We start from the raw sequence: 27,659 nt of genomic DNA, 5'->3' as shown, positions 1-27,659 counted from the left end.
TGAAAATCAAAGCCACAGTTAAGTACCACTTCACATACACAAGGCCTACTAGAGTGGCTGTAGTCCAAAAAATTAAAAACAAGTGTTGATAACATGGAGAAATTTGGAACCCTTGTGAATTACTGATTCAAATATAAAATGATAACCACTGTGGAAAATTATTTGGCAGTTCTTCAAAATGTTAAGCACTGAATAACATGTGACCTAGCAGTTACACTCTTGGGCATATGACCAAAATAATTGAAAACAGGAACTCTGATATTTGTACTCAAATGTTCATTTCATCATTATTCATATCATTATTCACAGTCTAATTATCTGTCAGTTGATAAATGTGTAAATAAATTGTGTGTCAAAACAATGGGATATTACTCAGCCATATAAGTGCTATAAAAATGGGTGAACCTTGAAACCTGTGCTAAGTGAAAAGAAAGCACAAAATGATAGATATATAACCATTGAATTATCAAGTATTTGAAAAAGTACTTGAATTTATAGGGATAAAGAGTCAAGTGTACTCAGTTCTGGAGGTATAGTTTAGGTTGGAAGATTATTGCCGCTGGAACAGAATTTCTTTTGGGGGTGATGAAAACTTGTGGAAAGAAATAGTAATAATATTTATACAATATTGTAAATTTAATTAATACCTAAATTTACTGTTAGGATAGTATATTCTATATTATATATACTTTAACATGATAAATCTTTAAAATATGAATAGCTTCAAATTTGGATACCTCTTCCATAAATAAAAACGTTTTACATGGTGACTAGTCCTTTTGAAGGCAGACAAATAAGAGATTGCTATAGCTTGGCAATTTGTGAAGTTATTAACAGTACATCTCGGACACGTGTGGAAATTAACAGTATAAAGAAGTCATGTATTTTCTCCATGAGCTTGAAATTGTGAGCAGTATTATTTTTATTAAATCCCAAACTTTTACCTCTTCATGAGAATGTCAGGGGAAGTATCTGAAAGAAAAGACCTAAACGTGTACATGTCTTTGTATTTTCAGAAACAGGATTTTTCTAAGGCAGAGCTTACACTCATAATCTTTCTGCTTTAGCCTCTGGAGCAGCTGTGATTATAGACATGCATCACCACAGCCAGCTCTGCACATATATAGTATCTGCTGTGCCAAGCACTGTCTTATATACTTGCTGTAAATAACGTTTTTGGGTTTGGGTGTTTAATCCTAAGAAATTTTATAGAAAAAGAAACTGATGTCTATAGAAGTTAATTTGCTAAAAGTCATACAATTATGTTACAGCTATTATACTTATTTAACTTGCTTTACATACATCATAATCATAAAGCTGAGGTGCCATTGTAGTCAAAATGCATGGCATAAACTGGATCAGTGCCCTTAGCAAGATTACATAGACTCGAATGAACTGACCAGAAGAATATATCAAACATTCTTATATTCCTAAATATCACAGTCACTTCAATGGAATAAGAAAACTTGTCATACTATTTTTTGTGCATGAATTAACACTGTTCAAAAAAAATCCACAGCTGCTTTATTTATATTTATTGCCATTAAGATACCTGCTGATGGGTTATTTCATCCATGCCCAACACAGAGTAGAAGTTATTGTCATAGATGAAACTAATGTAAAGAGATTAGTGAATCAACTTTGGAATTACAGTTCAGCACACCTGTTCAGAGCCAGCCCACCACTTTTTCCCCCTCTGCCTGAGTTGAAAATTTCTTCATGGATTACAGTAACACTTTTTGACAAGCTTCAACTGGGTGGAGTTGTTGTGTAATGTAATGACAGCACAATTGATGATATCTCAGTAATACATTCTTTTTTTCATCTGGGCTGTCATTATGTATTACTGTAAAAAGCATTCATTGTTGAATAACTGGTCCAACCTGTCTACTTTTAGTTTAGTTATGAAATAGTAACTGGCATTATAGACAGTGTGTCAAGTTACTATATTTTCTTTTACATAGCATTGTTTTGAAATTAGCTGTCAAAGTGTTCTCATAATAAAAATTAAAACCTGAAGACTTCTCACATGATTGTTGACCTTCCTAATGTCATAACCTGACAGATACTTAACTGTTACTAGAAATATTTTCTCTATGTAAATGAATCCTTTTGAAAGAATAAGAAAATTTTTCTTAAATATTACATACTATCCTAAATTCTTCACATTCAAGTCATTCATGTCCTCTATGACTCTTTTTCTTCTCATGGAGTCTTATAGGATGTTTTTCTAAATATGAAATTGGTGGGTAGCAGTGGCGGGGGGGGGGGGGATGAAAGACTTTGTATACATTCTGTCTGTACCTTGAATTAATTCACTACCAAATTGAGAGACTACCACAAGTGGTTTCTGGAAAGATTAAAAAGAATGTGGTGCCTTTTCATAAAAAATGATGACTATGCTTATGTTACTTAACTCGATTTGGTCATTTTCTTAACATATATATATTTCTTAATATGTGTGCTTAATAACTATAATTTTGTTATTTCAAAATTGATGTTTAAAATAATATGAGGAGCATTCCTATTGTTTAAGGAGCTTACTGTTCTAAAGTTGGACAGCTGAAATATATTCTTATGAAAACATCTGTAGCAGCAGATTATATCAGTTGATAACTTGCAGAGTGCTTAGACTGGAATCTGATATCTACTAAGTACCTAGGTAGTGTTTCTGTAACACTGCTATTATAAACAGAGTTTGGAAAAATTAATGTGAAATAATTTGGACTGAGGATGGGGTGGATATTTTAAAAATTGGACATGAGATGCAGCTTGGAGCTTCTGGATGGCTATGGACATGTGGAAAAGTAATTCAATAAGGCAAAAAGTAATTGTTTATAAAAAGGAAGAATGATAAGAGTTAAAATGTGCATTATGGTACACCTGTATTCTGGTAGTGTTTGAACTTTGTAAGTAATGCAGTGCTTTACTTCCTTTAAGCAGGAAATTGGCATTAATTTGTGATTTGGGAAACTATCTTTTTTCTTTTTTTATTATTATTGTTAACATTTCATATGGATATATCATGAGTTGGTACCCTGTTTTTCCTCATCCCTGCCCCCATTCCATTGGACATGTTCCTTGGTGGGGATGCAGGTATTCCCTATGGGGTTGTGGTTTATGCATTGTGGGAGCAAAATTTTTTGGGGGGGTGTGGGGGAGGGAATGCCTCAAGACATAATGTCTCAATCTGTGACTCTTACAATCTTTTCCACCCCACTTCTACAAAATTCCCTGAGCCATCGTAGGTGATTTTTAAGTCTACTTCAGTGATGAGCTCTTAGGAGCCTCTGGATCTCTGCTTTGGTAGATGTTAAGTATCTTCAGATCTGTCTCCTTCACCGTGGCGCTGATTATCAGGTTCAGCATGGAAGCAGCACTCAAGTTTGTCTCCCCAGTTCCTCTGGTTTCAGCTGTGGCTTGGCTAATGTGCAAGGGGTAGTTTATCTTCTCAGGTCTCAGTACCTTCTGAAAAAGCACAGATTCTCCAATGAAGAGCAAATGGAATAAGCATTGTTAATTTAGGGCAAATTTGTTGTATGTAACCCCCTTTTTAGCCAAAGACTAATGAGAGCTTGACACTTGAGAACATAATCTTTGTCTATAGGATTCTGATTTGGTTCCTAATTCCAGATATGGGTTCCTTTATACTGAGCAGATCTCTTAGCCAATCAGAAAGCTATTGGTTACCCCCTGAGGCTGTGTCCCACTATTACATTGGTGTGCAAATCCTGTCAAGGTGTGTGCTTCTGAGTAGCTTAGACTTCTGGTTGCTCAGACCATTGTTAGCCACTTTTCCCCTGTAGCTCATGTAGTGCTTTCCAGCACTAGTCAGGCTAACTGTCTGCAGACTGGCTTTCTTCTGAATTCCAGCCAGTTCTCTCCATACTCTATGTCAGCAGTATATGGTGTCTTCAGCAATTGAGTCTTACCTTTTGCCCCAGGAGGGTAATCAAGTTCTTTGACAGAAAGCTATCTTGATTTGGGGACCTCTTAGGTCATAGATCAACAGCTCAGTGCCAGTAGCAACCAATCTCTGGTACTGGGAGTTACAGACCAGAAATGGAAAAAAAAATTTTTTTTTAAGCTTAGGCTTCATTCATCCTACCCTTGTCAAGGTCCCACTTTATAGGTGCTCACCCCTTACTCCTTTTGAGGGTTATAGATTTTAGCCTGTCTCTAAAGATAAAGGTTTCTATGGTACTAGCTCATTTTGGATTTAGTTTTGTGTTTGTGTTCCTCCCTCCTCTTCCCCTCCCCCAAACCTTTACATCTCTATTGTCTGGGCCTTGAGTTGCCTATCAGGTATGACAGCAACTCAAGCAGGTCCAGGTTAGGAACCACAGATAAGTGACACCTTGTGGTGCTTATCTTTCTGTGATTGTGAGTTCATTGAATGTGATCTGTTCCAAGTCTGTCCATTTTTCTATAAACTTCATTGTATCATTGTTTTTCCTTACTGCTGAGTAGAATTCCATTGTATAAATGTACCACAATTTTGTTATCCGTTCACCAATGGTGGGCATCTGGGTTGATTCCAGTTATTAGCTATGATGAATTGAGCAGCTTTAAACATGGTTGAGCAAATGTCTCTGTAGTGCTACATGAAACATTTAGGATAAATGCCCAGTAAAGGGTCTGTTGGTAGCTCTATGTTCATCCTCTTCAGGAATCTCCATATTGATTTCCATAGTGGTTGTACAAGTTATTCTCACCAACAGTGAATGAAGGTTCCTCTTTCCCCACATCCTCACCAACTTTTGGTTTTTTAAGGTAGGGTCTCACTCTAGCTCAGGCTGACCTGGTATTCACTATGTAGTCTCAGGGTGGCTTGAACTCACTGTGATCCTCCTATCTCTGCCTTCCAAGTGCTGGGACTAATGGCATGTACCACCATGCCTAGCCCTTACCAACATTTGTTGTTGTTAGATTTTTTTGGTGGGTGGTGTTGAGGTAGGTTCTCACCCTAGCCCAGGCTGACCTGGAATTCACTATGGAGTCTCAGAGTGGCCTCGAACGTGGGGCAGTCCTCCTACCTCTGCCTCCCAAGTGCTGGGATTAAAGGAGTGCACCACCACCACGCCCAGCCAATTGTTAGATTTTTTTTAAAGATTGTCATCCTTACTGGATAAGGTGGAATCTCATAGTTGTTTTAGTTTGCATTTCCCTAATGATTATGGATGTTGAACATTTTCTTAAGTGTGTGTTAGTCATTTGTATTGCTTCCTCTGAGAATCCCCTATTCAGTTCTTGCCCCTTTTTGGAGTGGGTTGTTTGATTTTGTTGTTTACTTTTTTGTATTCTTTGTAGATTCTAGATATTAGGCTTCTATCAGTGGTGTAGCTGGCAAACATTTTCTCCCATTCAGTGGGTAATCTATTGGCTCTGCTTATGGTATGTTTGTCTACAAAAGCTTCTTAGCTTCATGAGATCCCATTGGCTGAGTGATTGCTTAATTTAGGAAATTAATTCTTAATGACTATTGCCTTTTCTCACTTTGTTTAATCTTTATAATTCTACTTATTGTTATAATTCATGTTATTTTGTTTGTTTTTTAAAATACATTGCTTTTCAAAGTGTAGTTCACTGAGCACAGAATTACTAAAATAGATTTCTGGGTTACTATGCTTGACCTACTAAATTATAATTTCTGCTGAAGGGCCAGAGGTCTTTTTAAAAATTATTGATAGTTTTCATACATGTACATAGTGTTTTTTGTTTATAAGACCCTCAGGTTACCTTTTTTTTTTTTTTTACAAGTTTCCTATGTAACAAATACATTCATAGAATCTTAAAATTTGAGAACCATCGGTTTAGTGGCAAGAATACAGGCATTTGAAATAGACAAGTATGTTTTCTTACAAGATAGGAATCCTGGGCAAGTTACTGAGAAGATTACCCATCTGTCAAGTATAAATGATAACCTATTGTTGTATTGTAGAATGAAAAGAAACAGCACATAAACATTGGCTATCCAATAATTGGCTCTCCTATGTTGCCCTCCTGCCTAAGTTTCTATATATACCTCCTACAACTAATAAAAAAACAGACTGTCTTGTACATCTTTTCTCCAGTTCCTAGCAGAAGGTCTAACATCAAGTAGGTGTGCACTAAATATTTTACAAATATTTAACTAAAAGACTAAATTAAGAAATGAATTTTGTGTATAGGGACTAGAAATTGAGACCCATGAAAAAGTAAATGTCAGTCTGAGCATGGAATGATAGAGCCTGACTAAGGTCACATGCTTTTGAAAAATTTAAAGATTAAACCTGGGGTTACAAGGCTGATGTATATATTGTCTCTGGATTGGTTTAGCCTTTACATAAACTTATATTAGTTAGTCAAGTTCTTCTGAAGTAGACATTGTGGCAACAAGCCATCCTTTCAAATCCTTCTGCTAAAGAAATTAGCAAGCCACTCAATCCAGCTTTTCAACTCACTGCCACATACTGCTTCTATCTAAGTGAAAAAGGATCTTTTCTAAACATCTCTACCAGAAAGTCCAGAAACATTCTAGCAAACCAGAATTTCACAATTGAGACTTAGAAATTACTTGCTGACTTGGTACTTGTACATTCATTAACCTGTTTTCATGGTTCTACAGTGTACTGTTTTGAAATTGCTGTATTTAAAACTGCTAATAGAGTTTTATAAATAACAAATAAGGCTAACAGTTGGGCTCAGTTTTCATTATAATAGGAACCTAAAAAATAATGAGTGTTACATTTACCATAATCATTGTTTCATTGTTTCTTAGCACTAGTAGATCACCAGTGATTTCATATGCATGGAAACTCACCTGATGTAGAGTTAATATGTGATAGGATATAGTGCTTACTTAGAACACTTGCCTAGGAGCATGAATCTCAGTTCTGTCCCTAGCACCACCACCAGCAGCACACATAGGTGTAAATGTCCATGGATCCAAATGCTCATTCATTGGTTGCTTTTTTAAGACTAACTACCAGGCACTGCTTAGGACTAAAGAATAACACCGCCTAGTCTCTACCTTAATTTTAATGAGGAAACAGACATAATAGATAGTGCAACTCTGTAAGATAAAAGTTGGAGATAATATCTATTGCAGTCAGGTTCACATTGCTGGTAGAAATCACCCAACCAAGAGCAGCTTATGGGAAAAACGGTTTATTTTGGCTTACAGGCTCAAGGGGAAGCTCCATGATGGCAGGGAAAACGATGGCATGAGCAGAGGGTGGACATCACCCCCTGGCCAACATTTTCTAACTTGGGGCTATTAGAAATAAAACTGTTATGAACATTTGTGTATGTGTTTTTGAATAGGCATCTGCTCTCACATGTAAGGGATCAAAGTGGCTATCCCACTTTGCATTCAAACCATCAGTAACAAGTGCCAGAGCTTCCATATTCTTTTTTGTTTTTAATTTTTATTTATTTATTTATTTGAGAGCGTCAGACACAGAGAGAAAGACAGATAGAGGGAGAGAGAGAATGGGCGTGCCAGGGCCTCCAGCCTCTGCAAACGAACTCCAGACGCATGCACCCCCTCGTGCATCTGGCTAATGTGGGACCTGGGGAACTGAGCCTCAAACCGGGGTCCTTAGGCTTCACAGGCAAGCGCTTAACCGCTAAGCCATCTCTCCAGCCCAGCTTCCATATTCTTATTAGCACTTGGTATCATCTTTTTCATTGTAGACATTTAAGGTGGTGTATCATTGTGGTCTTAATTTGTGTGTCCTTATTGACTAATAAGATCAAGCATTTTTTATGTTCTTTCTTGCTATACATATGTCTTCATTGGTGAACTGTTCCCAGTCTTTTGTACATGAAAGATTTGATTTATACATTATTTTGCATTTTGAGAGTTCTTTATATGTCCTGGATAACATGTGATTGATGTGTTATGGTTTTTCTCCCAATCTGTGGCTTGTCATTTACTGTTTCTTTATGTAAAGTTTCAGTTATCTTTAAAGGAAACAGGTTTTAATTTTAATTTTTAAATCCAACTTCAATTTTTTTTGGGGGGTGGAGTCAAGGTAAAGTATTGCTATAGCCCAGGCTGACATAGAATTCACTATGTAGTCCCAGAGTAGCCTTGCACTCACAACAGTCCTCCTGCCACCACCTCCCCAGTGCACATCCCCATGCCAAAGAAGAGGAATGTGTAATAGCAAGTATAAATTGAGCCAATGCAAGATCAAATACAAGAACAGCAAACATTAATTCCTAGAGTTTCATCTTCTGCATCTGTGACCCTTCCAGCTTTGCTGCATACTTTCTAGGCAGATCTACGTGAGCCAGAGCAAGCGGTTTTCCATGGTGGCCCTTCCATAGTCCTGGTATCTCTTTTGCACCCCATGGTTCATCTTCGTGGCTCTATGTCTTAGCCACTCCACAGGGACTGTGACCCTGCTCTATATCACTTAGGAGCCATTGTCTGTCTGTCTTTATATCTATCATCTATATATATCTGTGTCCAGGTGAGCTAGGCTGCCAACATTGTTAAACAATGGGGATTAAAGCTGACTTTGAAGAGCAGAAAATATACAGCATTCTTCCTTCAGGCCCCATCTTTTCATGAGTCAGCATTCCTCCTGCTGTCCCAGTGCAGAACATTTGGCCCCAAAAGGGGACATCAGAGTATAAGATAGACGAGTAAAAGAGGATCAATGGAAGGAGGTTGGGATAGGAGGTATAAAAGAAAGTACCAGGAAGGGATTATGATCAAAGTACAGGATATACATGTAAAAAAAATTATCCATCAAAGTTTTTGTTGTTGTTTTTGTTTTTTGAGGTAGGGTCTCTCTGTCTACCCCAGGCTGACCTGGAATTCACTATGTAGTCCCAGGTTGGCTTTGACTTCATGGTGATCCCCTTACCTCTCCCTCCCTAGTGCTGGAATTAAAGGCATGCACCACCATGCCCAGCTGTTCATCAAAGTTTTTTAGAAAAGAAAATCTGTTTCCTCTCCATTCTGGGTACCTGTTATTTCTCTTTCTGGCCATACTTTAAAACCAAACAACATAATTCACCATATAATCACCCCAATTAGTACAGAAAACCATTAAATAAAAGATAATATACTGATTTTTTAAAATTTAGTATAATAGGGATAGAGCAAAAATTCTTCAGCCTTGTAAAGAGTACCTGTAGATAAAGTCCTTCAACTAGCATCTCATTACTGATGAAAGACTGAATGTTTTCCTGATCAAGAAGAAGGCAGAGATGTTTGTTCAAATAACTTTATTCACCACTGAACTGTCAGATTTAGCCAGTCTGATAAGCAGTAGCTCTCCTCATGCTCTGGAAATCTCTACTTTACTTTTTCTAGTGTGTGTGCTTGTGTATTTGCCACATTTTGTGTACTCACCTGTGGCAGTCAGCTTCTCAGTTATTGGGTAAATTATCCACCAGAAGCAACTAATGGAAGGAAAGAATTTATTTTAGGCCTACAGTTTTTTAAAAGATGTATTTGTTTATTCAAGAGAGAGGGAAAGAGACAGAGAGAATGGGGGAGCCAGGGCCTGTAGCCACTGCAAACAAACTCCAGTCATATGTGCCACCTTGTGTATCTGGTTTTACATGGGTACTGGGGAATCGAACCTGGGCCCTTTGACTTTGCTGGCAAATGCCTTAACCACTAAGCCATCCAGCCAGCCCTGGGCTTTCAGTTTTGAGGGAAAGTTTAGTCATGTTGGAGGAAACTTCATTATACATCTGCAGTAGAGAGAGACTATCAAGAGTGAGCAGTCTCTGAAAATCCAGTAAGCTGGATTAATCAACCTCAAGGTCATCCCTAGTGACATACCTTTTACAACAGGGCTCCACCTCCCAAAGACCTTTGCCTACAAAGCCTAAGGATCCAGGTTTAATTACCTAGTATCTTTGTAAAGCCACATACACAAAATGGCACGTGCATCTGGAGTTTGCATTTACTAGAGGCCCTGATGTATGCATGCTCGTGCTTGCATGCGCTCGCTCTCTCTCTCTCTCTCTCTCTCTCTCTCTCTCTCTCTCTCTCTCTCTCTGTGTGTGTGTGTGTGTGTGTGTGTGTGTATGCCTCTCTCTTCCCCCCTCATTAAATAAAATATTTTGAAAAATCTTTACTCTTAAAAAATATTTAGACACTCCCAAACTGTTTCATAACTGTTGAGCACTGAAAATTTCATTCATTCATCTAACACATATGTATTGGATGCTTGTTATATGTAAAATAGTACCCTAGATTCCATAAGCATAGGATGATATAAGATATATCACATAGAGTGTTTACTGCCTGAGAGCTTACAGTTCAGGTAAGAAACAATGTGACAAGTGATTCTAGTACTGTGTGAGAGCTGTGAAGGACATTACTTATTTCTGAGCAATTCAGCTTCTCACTTTGGATTTTCAAGGAGTGTTTTAATACTAATAGCTTTTGCCATAATTCAGGGAGCACCTATGACCTATTCCCATATTTGAATATCCAGATGATCCACTTCCATGCCACCAGTGTATATTACCACTTGCTTTTGTGTGTCCCCTTAAGAGTTAGCAAGGGGAACCTCTGCAAAAACAGTATTTATGACACCCAGGAGAAACTCCATGAGGGACGTCTACAGACTATGGCAACAAATTTGTAGACTAAATATTAATTCAATCATACCTGGTACATTTTAAAATATGTAATAATAGTATAAAATAATGTATTTGATAGGCCTGAACAGGTTTACATAATTCCCAAAATTGGAGGTAACTTACAGGACAGTTGTAGGGGCAAGTATGAAGTCTACAGGAAAAGTCAAAAAGAAATAATAGCCAAGCACAAACAACTGTCAACACACAGCAAAGTATAAGCATGATAAATTTGGGTAGTTTTATTCTGAGCATCATCCTGAGTCAATCTTTCTATGGTGATAAGGAAGGAGTATTAGCAATGGAAAGAGAGGGACTCATTCAAGAGAATCTGAATTACTATCTAATGTCTCCTACTGACTTTATTAGGTGGTCACATGCACCTACTTCAGTTACTCTCAGATTTTTTTTTTTTTTATTATTACTCTGCATCTCTGGAGTAGCTCCTTTGGACTTGTTGGTCCTTCTATATTTATAAATGTATATGGGAGATGTAGGAGTTGTAGAACTGATGGAACAAAAGGTAAGTAATCTAAAACCTGAATATTTAACAAAATGATGAAGACAGTTGAATGATGAAGTAGGATTCTCTGACCTTTCTCTGAATCACCACTGCTAATGTCATGACTAATGTAAAATTGATGGTTACTGAATATTTGTAGTGGAGGAGGGGGAAAAAAAGGAGAAAAAGAGAGCAGGCAGAAGGAAAGTGGTTGGTTCAAGAAGTCCTCTCACAACAGGTGCCAAATTCTGAGGCAGAAATTCTATATTTTATCGCCTTTTATGTCTGTGACAGTCTGTTTTAAAACAACTGTTTATTCAGAATGCTTATATTATGAATTGTAGTTGTGCTTAAATGCCCACCCAGTTGGTGTCTTTTATTATTATTATTATTTATTTATTTATTTATTGGGTTTTTTTTTTTTTTTTGGTGTTTCAAGATAGAGTTTCACTCTGTCAGGCTGAGCTGGAATTCTCTATGTAGTCTCAGGGTGGCCTGAAACTCCTGGCAATCCTCCTACCTTTGCCTCCCGAGTGCTGGAATTAAAGGCATGTGCGACTGTGCCCGGCTATTATTTGTTATTTATTTATTTATTTATGTGTGTGAGAGAGAGAGAAAGAGAGGATGGGCATGCCAGGGCCTTCAGCTGCTGCAAAGGAACTCCAAGCACATGTGCCACCTTGTGCATCTGACTTACATGGGACCTGGGGAATCAAACTTGTGTCCTTTGGCTTCATAGGCAAATGCCTTAACCACTAAGCCATCTCTAGCCCAGTTAGCATCTTTTATTTTTACTATAAACAATTAATATTTTATGTCTAGAAAGGTGATTGATTTATCCAGCATCCACTTAGAGTGAAGGGTGTAACTAGGTCAGTGGTAAGCACTTTTGTTTTTGTTTTTCAAGGTAGGGTTTAGCCCAGGCTGACCTGGAATTCACTATGTAGTCTCAGGGTAGCCTCAAACTCTTAACAATCCACCAACATCTGCTTCCTGAGTGTTGGGATTAAAAGTATGCAGCACCAGACCTGGCTTAAGTAAGCATATTCTTAGCATGCACAAATCTTTGGATTTATTCATAACCCAGCATTACAGAAAAAACTTAGAAGCCAAGCATGGTGGCAGACTCCTGTAGTCACAGCACTCAGGAGATAAATGTAGAAGGATCAGAAATTCAGAATCATTCTCTGCCACATAGAGAGTTTGGGGCCAGTCTGGGCTCCATGAGATCCTGCCTCAAATTTAAAATAGTTGCATAGATATATTATGTATACAGTTATTAAATATTTTCCAAAAACTAGCAGCAGCATGTGAACTAGAGCAATATGTAATACAGATAAGATTTCTGTTTTGTAGAACTTACAGTGTCATGGGAGGAATCCCATGTTAAATTATTATTTGATAATTAATTGCAGTTGTGGTAAATGCCTTGAAGGGAAAACAGAACATTTTGAGAAGCCTATTTGGAAAGAGGTCAAGTCAGTACAGGTCTAATTAAAATTTCAAACATCTTAAATATTTCTCTACTTCAAATGTAAAACGGCCAGATTGTTCTCACAGTTCATTGATTATATTTGAGAGATAACTAAATTTAGAAAGATTATATTAGTAGGTACACAAAATCCTTAGAAGTTCTTAGATGTCTGAAAATGGAGAGATTATGGACGTCTACTTTGTTATTGGCAGTGCTGTGACTGGAACACAGATATTCTTGTCTTCACATTATATCTCCTCAGTTATAATACATTGTATATCACATAGAGATTAACTAGATATAGTCAAATGAAGTTTAAGTGGCCACTTTATATGAACTTGTGCTTGGGGTAAGGAAATGTTTATAGAATAATGAATTGAGTGAGTTCACATATGAAACAAAAATACAAAGTACACTTTGTCAGGCTGATGGGATCTGGTCATGGTAAAACTTAAATTACCAGAACAAAGGGAATGATAATCACTTGGAATTGTAGAGAATATATTTACATAAGTCTCCAATAAGAAGTTTTTAAGACCCATTGCATTTATATGTTATAGGATATATAAATTATTATGAGTTCTGTAGCCTGAGTGGTCTTTCTATTATATTAAACATCGTACCCCATATTTTGTTCCCAAATATAATTTTCCTAGTAAATATCCTGAAAACAATGGTATACTTTCATTATACATAGTAAGAGTTGACTCCAGAAACATCTAGTTCTTCCTAATTTTTGTTTGAAAATTGAAAATCAATGAAGTGTTACTATTTATATGAGAAGATTGGGAATTTGTTGAATTACTGGAACTAGAAGGAATGCAAGCCTCCCAGAAGGAGGCCAGTCTTATGTAGGTGTCAGAGAGAGCACCTAAAAGAATGCTGAACGCAGGGCCCGAGGAGATGCTCATTGATTAAAGGTGCTTGCTTTTAAAGCCTGTCACCCAGGTTCAATTCCCCAGCACCCAATGTAAAGCCAACCACAGAAAGTGCTGCACATTACTAAGACCATACCACCCTGAATGCTCCCAATCTCATCTGATCTCGGAAGCTAAGCAGGGTAAGGCATGGTTAGTACTTGGATGGGAGAAAGTGCTGCATGCATTTGGCATTTGTTTATAGAAGCAATTGACTCTTACACATACATACATACATACATGTTTAAAATAGAATGCTGAACATATACATTCTCAGTCTTGAGTAAGCATATAGTGAACTAGAAGAAAGTATTAAACCTTACAACATTTCAAAGTTTAGAAATCAAAAATAGTCAAATGTTTGTATCTGTGTATTCGTGGATGACCCAAAAGGAAGCCTACATTGCTAGACAGGTGCAAATATTTATTGTTTATGCACATGTATAGTGGTCCTCCTGAACTTTATAAATAAGGAATTCTGTCACCAAGTTAACTTTGAATTTTATATAAGATCATGATTTTAAATTTGGATAGATGGTATACTCACTTTAAAAGTGTAAAAATATTCTGAAATATTTTCAAGATAGATTTTCATTATGCACATATTTCTTGAATGTGAATATAGTGGGAAAATACTTATTTATTGACCAAAGTAGAGAATACCATTTGTGTGTGTTTGTTCATATGTTTTAATGACCAAAGCTTTAGTGGTATAGTGTAAAATGAGGTTAACAATAGTATTCTGCATTCAGCCTTTTTTGTATTTCCTCCCAGTCCTTAGTTCCAGTGCTAACAATTACCAAGTTAATCTTGTATAAAAAGTCAGCAGGGAAGGGGAAAGGAACTAGTAATTATGCAAGTGAACTAAGTGCCAAGTACTTTGCTGCAGCTTATATATGATTGCATTTAACTCTCGTGATAACCCTATAAAACAAATGTTCTTTCTAGTTTGCAGTTGAGATAACTAATATCTGAAGGGGCTAGGATTCACACATGCTTATCTTCATGATATATCATCTTGTTCATCCTGTTTTGCTGCTTATTTATATCCTATGCACTTTTAAACTCCTTATTTAATTATGAAATTTTCATACAGGAATAAGACAGAAGGATTATCTTTTTTCTTTTAAAAACAATATAATGAGAGCCAGGCATAGTGCCACACACCTTTAATCCCAGCCAGCACTCGGGAGACAGAGGTAGGAGGATCACCATGAGTTCAAGGCCACCCTGAGACTACATAGTGAATTCCAGGTTAGCCTGGGCTAGAGCAAGACCCTACCTCAAAATAAAATAAAATATATATAATGAAAATTTATCTGAATTTCATTTAAGGATGAACGTGAAGCCAGAGAAAATGTGAAAAGAGAGCAAGACGAAGCTTATCGCCTTTCTCTTGAGGCTGACAGAGCAAAGGTGGGTTTGGTCAAGTAACTTCTAGAATATGAAACTTAATTCTAAATAGTCTTTGGCTATCTGAATGTTGTTGCTTTTTATAACAAAGAGCTCTAAAACTGTTATATTTACAATGGTGAAAATTACATTTAGTTAACCATAAACCATTCTATTCATAATTCTTAAATCATGGATCATGTTGGTAAAATAAGTTTGTCAAACATATGTAAAACAAAAATAAAAGCTTAGTATCTGTTTTATTTGTAATTAGTATTTAATGAAAGCCACCATTTTTTAAAGCTTTATAATTGATTCTGTTAACATCAAGATTGAGGTCCACTGATTTATTTAATGCTTCATGAGCACCTGCTACTGGATTGGGTGTTGAAGGAGGGACAGTTTGTACCCTCAAAGGATGTGGTAGAGTGGATTAAGTCAAGAACACTGGTAGCGCTCACTTTAGGAAAAGTACCTGTAAGTTGGAAGGGAAACAGTTTTGTGTTCAGCCGTTTTGGGAGCCAGCAGATGGGAATTACTGGGAAATGTTTCGAGTTACACAAGGAAGCGGTAGTAGTGTACACTTGGGTCCAGAAAGGCTGTTGTGACTAGAACCTGATATGTGGGCAGGAGGGATAGCAGAAAAGACAGACAGAAGGACAGAAGAAAAGCCCCCTCCCCCGATCTTGAATACTACCTTACTGTATCTAGCATCAGTACTATTTGAATGAGTCTAGCATGATTAGAGAATGGTACCTTTTGTTGCTTTCATTTCTACTTTTATTCCAAAAGAAAAAGTATGTTATTCTCATAGTTATTGCCACAGTATATCTGGGGGTTTTGTTGAATAAGCTCTTTGGATATAAATTGCTCTTTCTTCCTCTTTTTTTTTTTGTTGAGGTAAACACATTGAGTGCTCTCCTTCTCTTTTGTCAACAGAGGGAAGCTCATGAGAGAGAGATGGCAGAGCAGTTTCGTTTGGAGCAGATTCGCAAAGAGCAAGAAGAAGAACGTGAGGTAGGGTATGACTTTAGGAAAGTTAGTACATTGTATTTGATAGTGAGACTGTTAATATTTCTTATAACTTTTTTTTACTTTTCCCAGACTTATTTTAATTTAAAAACTTTAATCTGTCTTCAAAAGAATTATTCCTGATCTATTATGTAGAACTCTTAGAAAGCTTGATCACACATATATTCATGGTTTTCATTTTTGTTTTGTTTTCAAGGTAGCATCTCCCTGTAGCCCACGCTTACCTGGCGTTCACTATGTAGTCTCTCTCGGGCTGGTCTTATCTTTACAGTGATCCTCCTATCTCTGTGTCTTGAGTGCTAGGATTAAAGGCATATGTCACCATGCCCATCTAATTTCCTTTTATCTTTGTGTCTGTTCCTATTTACAGAAATTTCCCATACTTCCTGGAAATTGTCTCACCCTAAGAATATAACGACTATGTTTTTTTGTCTGTTCCCTAAACTTCAGTTTACCCAACAAAGCACATCATATTTATTTCTATAGTGCTAGCATTAAACCTCTAAACATCCTTAGCTAGTATTTTCCCCCATTGTAAATGTTTTAATTCTTATCATGTACCTCATAATCTTAGGGGATAGTGGTACAGAATGAGATCTGCATCTACCAGGCCTTAAGGAAAAATACAATTATAGTACAAGAACAGTATAAATTGTCATAGATGAATGCCTAAATGGATAGGAATAAAGAGAATGCTATCAAATGACTTTCTAGGATCACTTCACAGTAAAGAACTTTTTAGAACATTTCTGAAGGAGGGGTTAATGGCATGATTGACTTACACAAAAAAGAAGCCATCTTAGGAGTGATTTAAAAACCCACAGAGCCCTAAATACAGTTGTGTCACCATTCTTGGTCACAGATGCCACCAATTTCATTTATTCACTTCTCTCACTTATTTTACGTTTAAGGAAAGATAAAAGGAATTGTGCTGAGTTCAACAAGAGGGAATAGAATAATAGAATGTTTTCTTCCTATAAGAACAAGTAACATCTTGGAAGGAAGATATACCTAAGAACAAATAAATGGAAAATATGCTAAATGGCATAGAAGAAGCAAAACCATTTTAAAATACTTAGTGATTTCAAGGTCAAAGGAAAAATCTTTCACAGCTGTGATAATGAGACAAAATGTGGAAGAAGTAATATTTGAGCCAGGTCTTGTAAAGTGTGTAAAATTACATAACTTTTTCGTGTCCTGATGTTTCTGAGTATGTCATATGTACAAGATGCTATACCTAACAAACCCACCTTCTCTGTCCTCTGAAGGTAGAAAATCCTTTATTGAGCATCTGCTGCATATTAAAAACTCTTCTAACTGGTTTGCCTATGCTTGCTTTTTAACCATGAGAACCAATGACAAGGTTAGTGGTAATCTCTCTAACAATGTAAGAAAACTGAAAGTCGAGCTGGAGAGATGGTTTAGTGGTTAAGGCGTTTACCTGCAAAGCCAAAGAACCCAGGTTCAATTCCCCAGGACCCACATAAGCCAGGTACACATGGTAGAGCATGCACCTTGAGTTTGATTGCAGTAGCTGAAGTCCCTAGTGTGTCCATTCATTCATTCTCTCTCTCTGCCTCTTTCTGTCTCAAATAAGTAAAATAAACATTAAAAAAAAAAAAACTGAAAGTCACAAAGTCTCACATACAGAAATGGGAGCTGCCAAGATTCTCACCTAGGTCTTTACGACCACAAAGCTCATGTTCTTTCTCATACTTCATCCTAGTCCAAGACCCTAGATTATTATATTTGGGAGGGGTGTGTGTGTGTGTGTGTGTAATATATTATATATGGAGAGAGATTATATATGTAGAATTTCACAAAACTTCAGATAATATAGAGTTAGTCACTATCTTTTTTAAGCTATTTTACAAAGTAGATTAAAAACGTGTTAACTCCTCCCCATACTTTCTTTCATACATGATCCTTATCTTCTAATGGGGTATTTTCAACCATACTAGCTTGCTAAAATGTCAGGGGTACATCACTAGCTCTTATGTTCTAGGTTGACAGGTTGGTAATGCACATATTTGTACATATTTGTAATGATTTACATATCTGCCTAGACTAATGTGTATAAAGTAAATCCTCTCATAGAAAACCCTATAATGATCTTTTAGTGTAATTGTACAGTTTAACCTTCCCTTACCTGAATTCTAAAATATTCAAAATTCGAAACTTTTTGGATGCTAATGGGATACCACAGTATAAGTTTCCACAGACACACTGAAAATGCTGTATAGAATTACTTTTTGGATGTGGATATGAAGGTATGTATAAAGTACAAATGAATTGCATATTTAGACTTAGGTTCCAGTCCTATGGTATCTCATTATAGATATGTAAGTATCCCAAAATCCAAAGAAAATCTGAAGCATTTCTATTGCAGGGATTTCAGATAGGAAATCATTCAACCTGGATATATACTCCAAGCATTAACATTTGTGAAAATAGGAGTCAAAGGTCAAATTTTGCAGCTACTCATTACTTTCATTTGTCCACTGTTATGTTCCCACAAAATATAGATTTAAGTAGTACTGTGTTATCTAACCTCCCTCACACATGTGTCACAATAAAATTTTTGCAAGTCCCATCATTATTAACCTTACTTATTTTTATTTATTCTAATCTGATCCTGTTTTTGTTTTGTTAAAGTTTTGTTTGTTTGTTTTTTTGTTTGTTTGTTTTTCTTGTTTTTTTTTTTAATTTTTTGTTTATTTATTTGAGAGCAACAGACAGAGAAAGAGAAAGAGAGAATGGGCGCGCCAGGGCCTCCAACCACTGCAAACGAACTCCAGACGCGTGCGCCCCCTTGTGCATCTGGCTAACGTGGGTCCTGGAGAATCGAGCCTCGAACCAGGGTCCTTAGGCTTCACAGGCAAGCGCTTAACCGCTAAGCCATCTCTCCAGCCCTTTCTTGGTTTTTTTTGAGGTAGGGTCTCACTCTAGCTCAGGCTGACCTGGAATTCACTCGAACTCACAGTGATCCACCTATCTCTGCCTCTCAAGTGCTAGGATTAAAGGTGTGTGTCACCACACCTGGCTTTGTTAAAGTTTTCATGTAATAAAAATTAACATATTTCAGGTATTTCAGCACACTAGTATACCACAAACTTCAGTACCAGAGAATAGTTGATATTGTGCAATCTCTGAGGAAAGTGAGACCCCCAAAAATTATATAGTTTACCTATGGTGACCAAAGTGGCATAACACATAATCTGGATCAAAAGCCAGGTCACCTGACTTAACACTGCCTGCCTTCTAAGCATAAATACTAAGAAATATAATTATATTGAAAAATATTTTATGTCTAACTGAACAATGGAGAACCTTCCTTCAGTAGTCTTCCCTACTTAATAAACTTAGTAGTTTGAGCCAAAACTCTTTATATTATCCTTGACACTTCCCCCCCCACACACACACACACACAGACTCACTTACTCTCTCACTGGCAGGCAGAGAGTTAGATATCATTCATTGTGACATTTTCAAATACAATTAGTTTTAGTTGATTCTCATCCCCATTCTTCTCCCCAACCCCCACCTTCTAAAATCCCACTTCCCCTATCTATTTACATGTTACATGTTGACTTCTCTTTTAACTTTGTGTGACTGTGTATGTGTGTGTGTGTATTATACCTGAAAGTTGAACTTGAGATAGGGTCTCTCATTGGCCTGAAATTGACCACGTAGGCTAGAATGACTAGCCAGCTAGCCCCAGGAATCCTCCTGTCTCTGCACCCAGCTTTAGGAGTACAAGCACATGCCACCAGCCCCAGCATTTTTACATGGTACTGTAATCCAACTCAGGTCTTCTTGCTTACAAAATAAGCACTTGGGCTAAGCTATTTTCCTAACCCCATTGCATTCATATTAAATCCAAGTATTTTTGCTTTACATTAAAAACATTTACTCAACTCAAATGTTTTTCCACTAACTCTACAACTACTACAGTCATCTAAAAGCTACCATTTTCTGTTATCTTAGTTGCCACCTAACTGAATTCCATACTTCAATATTTTGTCTTTCTGACAGTCTTAATAGGTACTTTTAAAAATAATTTTGTCGGGCTGGAGAGATGGCTTAGCGGTTAAGCGCTTGCCTGTGAAGCCTAAGGACCCCGTTCGAGGCTCGGTTCCCCAGGTCCCACGTTAGCCAGATGCACAAGGGGTCGCACGCGTCTGGAGTTCGTTTGCAGAGGCTGGAAGCCCTGGCGCACCCATTCTCTCTCTCTCCCTCTATCTGTCTTTCTCTCTGTGTCTGTCGCTCTCAATTTATTAACAAAATATAGATCATACTCTTCTTTGAAGTTTCTTTCTAAAATAATAATAATAATAATAATTTTGTCAAGCCAGGCATGGTGGCACACGCCTTTAATCCCAGCACTTGGAAGGCAGAGGTAGGAGAATCACTGTGAGTTCATGGCCACCCTGAGACTATTCCAGGTCAGCCTGGGCTAGAGTGAGCCCTTACCTTGAAAAATCAAGTAATAATAATTGTCAAAGGAAAATGCCTTAGAGAATAAGTGTGCTTGCTGCCCAAGCTTGAGGACCTGAGTTGTATCTCCAGCACCCATGAAAAAGCTGGGCATGACTACACATGCCCACAACCTCAGTACTGAGGAGGTGACAGGAGGATTGCCTGGTCTCACTAACCAGCCAGGCCAGCCAATGAGAGACTCTGTTGCAGATAAATAAGGCAGAAGAGCATGAGAGAAAGACACCTGATGTTCTCCTCTGGCCTCCACATATATGTGGAAAGAGTGTGTGCATTTGTATACACATGTGCAAATATATACCACACACATAATAATAATAATAAATGTCACATTGTGTCACTTAAAAACTTTCAGTTACTTTGTATGTGAAATCTTACATTGATTCCAGTTAAATCTCTGTACAATTTTCTAGGGAAAGTGACAAACTGATTCTAAAATTTATATGAAAAAGTAATAGAACTGAAATAGAACAATTTTGAAAGAATGAACAAAGTTGGGGGACCTCTCACTACCAGAGTTTAAGAGTTGAAAATCTTAAAAGAAAATGTAATAGAAAATCTTTATTACCTCTGGCTAGGCAGAGATTTCTTAGATCTGACCAACCCATAAAATAACAAGTCTCAACAACGTCATCAAAATTAAGGATTCTGAGCCAGGTGTGGTGGCATATACGGTTAATACCAGCACGGGGAGGCAGAGGATCACTGTGGGTTCAAAGTAAGACTGGGACATAGTGATATCATGCCTCAAATAAACTAATAATTTTATGGATTGGACATGTCTCTCCAGTTATTTTTAAAAAATTGGTCTGGAGAGATTGCTCAGTGGTTAAAGTCACTTGCTAGCAAAGCCTGACATCCTGGATTCAGTTCCCCAGTACCCATGTAAAGCCAGATGCACAAAGTGGCATATATGTCTAGAGTTTGGTTGCAGCAGCAAGAGGCCCTGGCATGCACATTCATTCTCTCTCCTTGAAAGTAAATAAGTTGAATTTTTACTGTATGTAAATCATGCCTTTACTTTAAAAATAGGAAAATCATTGATTCTTAAGGGGATGTATGTAAATGCCCTTCTTTGGTTCCTTTCTAACTTTTGCTCATCCTCCTTGAGTTACATTGGTACTCTGATGTTATTCAATCCAGGTAAACCCACCACCTTGATATTCATTATGACTCCTGCTCACAGTACTTCAGGATCTAAGTGTTCCTATGGCCTTTGCTTACTTGGGCTCACAATAATGGAACTTGTGCCCCTCCCTCCATGCTTCCAATACTCTCAGTTCTTCATCCTTAACATTTACCACCATAGTAATGGTCATATATTTTCCTATATGCTTTTGTTCTTTCTCTTCTCCCTGGTAGTATATCATGCTCCCTTTTAACAGATCATTTTATATATTCTGTTGCTACTACTTTTCCATCTAACAATACCAATCACATGGAAAGTATTCATAAGAACTCATGGGATTAATGAAGGTTAGTTTTAACCTATATAACACTGTGAACTATATCCTGTTATTTGCTGTGTACTAATATGCACGTATACTTATATGTGTGTATGTGTGTGTGTATATATGTGAAGTAAATGACTCTTGTCCTTCAGTCTGATTATAAGAGATTGCTATATGAATATATTAATCTATTTTTGTAATGGTTGTTCAAGATAGGGTCTCACTCTAGCTCAGGCTGACCTGGAATTCACTATGTAGTCTCAGGGTGGCCATGAACTCACAGTGATCCTCCTACCTCTGACTCCCAAGTGCTGGGATTAAAGGCGTGCGCCACCATGCCTGGCTTTTACTCTGTGTTTTTTTGTTTTTTGTTTTTGTTTTTTGTTTTTTTTTTTTTTTTTTTAGTATTTTATTTATTTATTTAAGAGAGGGAAAGAGGCAGAGAGAAAGAGAGAATGGGCATGCCGGGGCTTCCAGTCACTGAAAACAAACTCCAGATGCATGCACCATCTTCTGCATCTGACTGACATAGGTACTAGGGAATCAAACCAAGGTCCTTTGGCTTGGCAGGCAAGCGCCTTAACCGCTAAGCCATCTCTCTAGCCCTTATTCTATTTTTTAAAAAATTAAAATAGCTGGATGTGGTGGCACATGCCTTTAATCCCAGCGCTTGGGAGGCAGAAATAGGAGGATCACTATGAGTTTGAGGCTAGCCTGAGATTTACACAGTGAATTCTAGGTCAGCCTGCACTAACGTGAGGTCCTACCTCAAAAAAGGAAAGGAAAGAAGAAAAGACAGTTGTATAGAATAGTCCTATGGATATCTGTCATCTCAGTGCCCAATTTCATGTTATGAAATGTTCCCATTTCTCATTACTCAGATGTGAATGCTTAAAATATGCAGATAATTTTGATTAAAATAAGCCTTAAGAGCAGTTTATATTTCTTACATCAGATTTTTTATTTTATCACAAATCTGAAATAATACAAATATTATTTGTTAAATAAACCAAGTTGAAGTTTAATAATGGTGTTTACAGTAACTACTGCTTGGGTTTAGGTATCTTCTATGTCATTGTTTCACAAGTGTTTGCTTATACAAGACCTTTGCTTTTAGCCAACTCATTAGAAACTGGGCTGCCACTGTTTATTTCTTCTTTGGACCAGTTAAAACTGTCCAGTATTCAGATTCCAAGGTTGCTGACTTACCTAATATTTCTTCATTACTTTCCATATTGGTCCACTAATGTGGGATATCCCACTAGTGTGGGATAGCTGAGGTTTGTTTTCTTTCTGCAGAATACACTGAGGAGCAGATATTGTCTGCATAGTGAAGAGTGTAGTGAGCTACTGTTGTGTTCTTCTGGAGTATAATCAGTTGAGTTCAGACAATAATATAGAATCTGCTATTATACTATGCCGGAAAATGTCAAAATAGAAAGCAAGCCAACAAGTGAATTAAAGAAAAAAAACTGGAGATGGAGAAAATCAGGAAATACTGAATTAAGTTCTAATTTAAAATAGGTCCAAAGAAATAGTCATACCAATGATGATAACTATCCTGTGTTGTTTATAGTGTTATGTACAAGCCAGGGATCAATGGTAGGCATTTGTTGTCAATGAAGAGATGACTATGTATCAGTACTTTCTGAATAATTTTAAAATATTTATTTGTAAGGAGTGGGGAGCAAGGGTCACCAGGACCTCTCACCACTGCAAATGAACTCAAGATGCCTCTGGCTTTAAATGAGTACTGGGGAGTTGAACCCAGACCATCTGGAAGTGCCTTTAATCACTGAACCATCTCTCTAGCCATCCTGAATGTTTTAAATACTGCTATATTTTAAAGAGCTTTATAAGGCAGATGTTATATCTCTGGGGATCAAACCTAGTGCCTTATACATGCTAGTTAAGTTCTCTACCACTGAGTTACATCCTACGTTCTGACCCTTTTTCTTTTTTTGCTTTTGTTTTTCGAGGTAGGGTCTCGCTCTACCTCAGGCTGACCTGAAATTCACTGTCATCTCAGGATAGCCTCAAACTTACTACAATCCTTCTACCTCTGCCTCCTGAGTGCTGAGATTAAAGGCGTGCACCACCACGCCCGGCTTCTGACCTTTTTCTTATATGAGTAAATGGAAGGTCATAAAGACTGTTACTTGCCTAATGACCAGTATTTTCATCTATGATTATTATACAAAAAGCCTATGTTCCTAACCATTTAGTTAATTAATTTTTTTTGAGACAGGATCTTACTTTAGCCCTGGCTTACCTGGGGCTTACTCTGTTAATTAATATTTTTAAAACCTGAATATTGGAAGTCTGGGTAGTGGTTGACTTTAAGATGTAGCTCTCAGGAAAATGTCATGCTTCTGAGACACTTAATCAGTATGTTACTGTTATAGGCATGTTAATGTTCTTAAAATTTATCAAGTTACACACTTGATTTGGATACTTTTTCTTATGTATGTTATACTTTAATGAAAATTTTAAATCAGGCCGGGCGTGGTGGCGCACGCCTTTAATCCCAGCACTTGACAAGCAGAGGTAGGAGGATCATAGTGAGTTTGAGGCCACCCTGAGACTACAGAGTGAATTCCAGGTCAGCCTGGGCTGGAGTGAGACCCTACCTCAGGAAAAAAAAAAAAAAATTTCTATCAGGAACTGGAATGATGGCTGTTGCAGTCCCATTCGCATTGCTGGTAGAAATCACCCAACCAAGAGCAGCTTCTGGGAAAAAGATTTATTTTGGCTTACAGGCTCCAGGGAAAGCTCCACAATGGCAGGGGAAAACGATGGCATGAGCAGAGGGTGGACATCACCCTCTGGCCAACATAAGGTGGACCATAGCAACAGGAGGGTGTGCCAAACACTGGCAAGGGGAAACTGGCTATAATACCCATAAGCCCACCCCCCACAATACATTCCCTCCAGGAGGCATTAATTCCCAAATCTCCATCAGCTGGGAAGTTAATTAGCTGGGAATGCTAATTCAGCACACGTAAGTTTATGGGGGACACCTGAATCAAACCACCACAGTGGCTTTATGGTTAAGGCACTTGCCTGCAAAGCTTAAGGACCCAGGTTTGATTCTTTAGTACTCATGTAAGCCAGATGCACAAAGTAGTGCATGCATCTGGAGTTTGTTCGCAGTGGTTAGAGGCCCTGGCATACCTATTTGATGGGCATAACCACTCCTCCTTTTAGCCAAACAGCAGTGGAAGTTTGCCACTAGGATCTATGACCTTCCAAACCAAAGGTTTTTTACTTGGTTCTTAGTACCAGACTTAAATTCCCTCCCACCAAGTGGGCCTTATAGTTAGTCAGAGAGTACTTGATTACCCCCCATAGTCTGTGTGTTACTATTGCATCAGTGGGTACATCTTGCCTGGCCGGATGATTTTGTAGCTTATAGGATCCACTATTTGTTCACACTGTTGGTACATTTTCTCCCCCTAGGAGCTTGCATAGCACTTTTCAGCACTATGACATCTAGCCAGCAGGGAGATGTTTTCCATCTCATATCCAACTTGCGTTCCCAATGTGCTTGCAATATTAGCCTCTGATCTCTTCAGCAGTACAGTCTTACAATATAGTTCTAGTAGGTAGCCAAGTACTTTGATAATGACCTGCGTTGTTTTAAGGGCCTCGTGGTCCTCCCTGACCAACTGCTCACTGTAGTAAGGGATGGCCCAGTTCTGGCACAAGGATTTACCAGCAATAGTCTATGGCTTTAGAGAAAGTTTTCTTCACCTCAGCAGTGTACTTCTGCCCAAACTCTCTCTCTTTTTATTAAAGTTGTATCTTCTAATTATATAATAAAGAAATACATTTTTTTTAGTACCTATTGACAGCATCTTTAGTTTTGTATGTCCCTCCTCCTCTCCCTCCCTTTTCCTTAACTCCTCCCAGATCTTTCTACCCCCTCTATTCTGCCCCATCCACTTGCCTATCTCCTGTCATCTCCTCTAGTCCCTCTCCACTTCTCTTTCCAAGCCCCATTCAAGCTTTCTGACCATAGCTACTGATACTTACTGCAACAAGTCAGACTATTCCAAGTTAGGCTCCACACATGAGAGAGAACATGTACATTTTTCTTGCAGAGCCTCGCTTAATATAATTATTTCTAGGTCCATCCACTTTCCTGTGCATTTTATAATTTTATTTTTTCTTGCCACTGCATAGAACTCCATTATGTACATGTACTACATATTTATTATCAATTCATCCATTATGGTCATCTGGGCTGATTCCTTGTTCTAGCTATTGTGAATAGAACAGCAAAAAGTGTGGCTGAACAAGTATCTCCACTAAAGTGTAGTCTTTAGGGTATATGCCCAGGAGTGGTACAGCTAGGCCAAGTGATAGATCTATTTTTAGGTTTGAGAAGCCTTCATACTGATTTCCATAGTCAGTCCTCATTTTTTAATATTTTTAATTTATTTATTTATTTGCAAGCAGAGAGAGACAGAAAGATAGAATGGGCATACCAGGACCTCTAGCCGCTGCTAACGAACTACAGATGCATGTACCACTGTGCATCTGGCTTTATATGGGTATTGGGAATCAAACTTGCAGGAAAACAAATGCCATAACCACTGAGTCATCCCTCCAGCCCTTTTCTTAAAATATTTTATTCATTTACAAGGAGAGAGAGTATAGGCATGCAAGGGCCTCTTGCCATCGCAAACTAATTCCAGATGTATGTGCCACTTTGTGCGTCTGGTTTTATGTGGTTAGTAGGGAATCGAACCCAAGCCGTCAGGCTTTATTAGCAAGTACCTTTAACCACTGATCCATCATTTTTTATAAGATTTTTAACATGAAGTTTTTAAGCATGTATTTATTTGTTTATTTGCAAGCAGAGAGAGAAAGACAGAATGTGCATGCCAGGGCCTCCAGCCACTGCAAATGATTCCATATGCATGTGCCACTTTGTGCATCTGGCTTTATGTGGCAACTGGGGAATTGAACTCAGGTTGTTAGGTTTTGCAGGCAGATACCTTAACCACTGAGCCATCCCTCCAGTCCCTTATCATGAAGTTTTTAAATCATCTATATTTTCTGGATACTCTGCAGTTTTGATTTGTACTCCCTGTGACTGGATATGTTTAAAACCTGTTTTGTGGAGTTAGGGGGTAGGTGGGGTATTTTTTACCCTCTGGACAAGTGATTCCAACTTTGAAAATTTATTTTGAAATTTGAAAGAACATAAATCACAACTTTTCACATTCCCATTACTTATGATACTTGTAGATTATTTATGAGGATATTTGTTTCTCTATTAATGATAAATTGGGAACACTGAAATAATAAAGTAGGCAAGAACAGGGTATAAACTATGAAACTGAACATACTATTATTTATCAGGCTTACATCAAGAATATCTTAGGGGGCTGGAGAGATGGCTTAGCGGTTAAGCGCTTGCCTGTGAAGCCGAAGGTCCCTGGTTCGAGGCTCGGTTCCCCAGGTCCCACGTTAGCCAGATGCACAGGGGGCGCATGCGTCTGGAGTTCATTTGCAGAGGCTGGAAGCCCTGGCGCGCCCATTCTCTCTCTCTCCCTCTACCTGTCTTTCTCTCTGTGTCTGTCGCTCTCAAATAAAAAATAAAATAAAAATTTTTTTAAAAAAAGAATATCTTAGGAAGAAATAGGTTTTTGTGGATTTCAGCCATAAATTTCAGTGTGGGTAGGTATGTTGGTAACCCTTCAACATTTTGTCATTGAAATGCCATCTGCTGGGGCCTGTAGGCTAACACTGTACTCCCAGCACTCAAGAAGCTAAAATAAGAGTCTTGC

General features: G+C 37.8%; 1 protein-coding gene across 1 annotated transcript in view; it reads left to right on the top strand.

The window, feature by feature from the left end:
* Faf1 (Fas associated factor 1) overlaps positions 1 to 27,659 on the top strand; it is a 419,279-nt gene that overhangs the window by 342,432 nt on the left and 49,188 nt on the right. Inside the window, exons 16-17 of the mRNA XM_004663235.3 lie at positions 14,825 to 14,905; positions 15,821 to 15,898. Of these exons, the coding sequence (XP_004663292.2) occupies positions 14,825 to 14,905; positions 15,821 to 15,898 (159 nt within the window). The remainder of the gene's footprint in view (positions 1 to 14,824; positions 14,906 to 15,820; positions 15,899 to 27,659) is intronic.

Source organism: Jaculus jaculus, chromosome 5 (assembly GCF_020740685.1).
Source record: "Jaculus jaculus isolate mJacJac1 chromosome 5, mJacJac1.mat.Y.cur, whole genome shotgun sequence".
Lineage (NCBI taxonomy): Eukaryota > Metazoa > Chordata > Mammalia > Rodentia > Dipodidae > Jaculus > Jaculus jaculus.
Note: the sequence above shows the minus strand (reverse complement) of the source record. Positions and strands in the feature narration are given on the sequence as shown.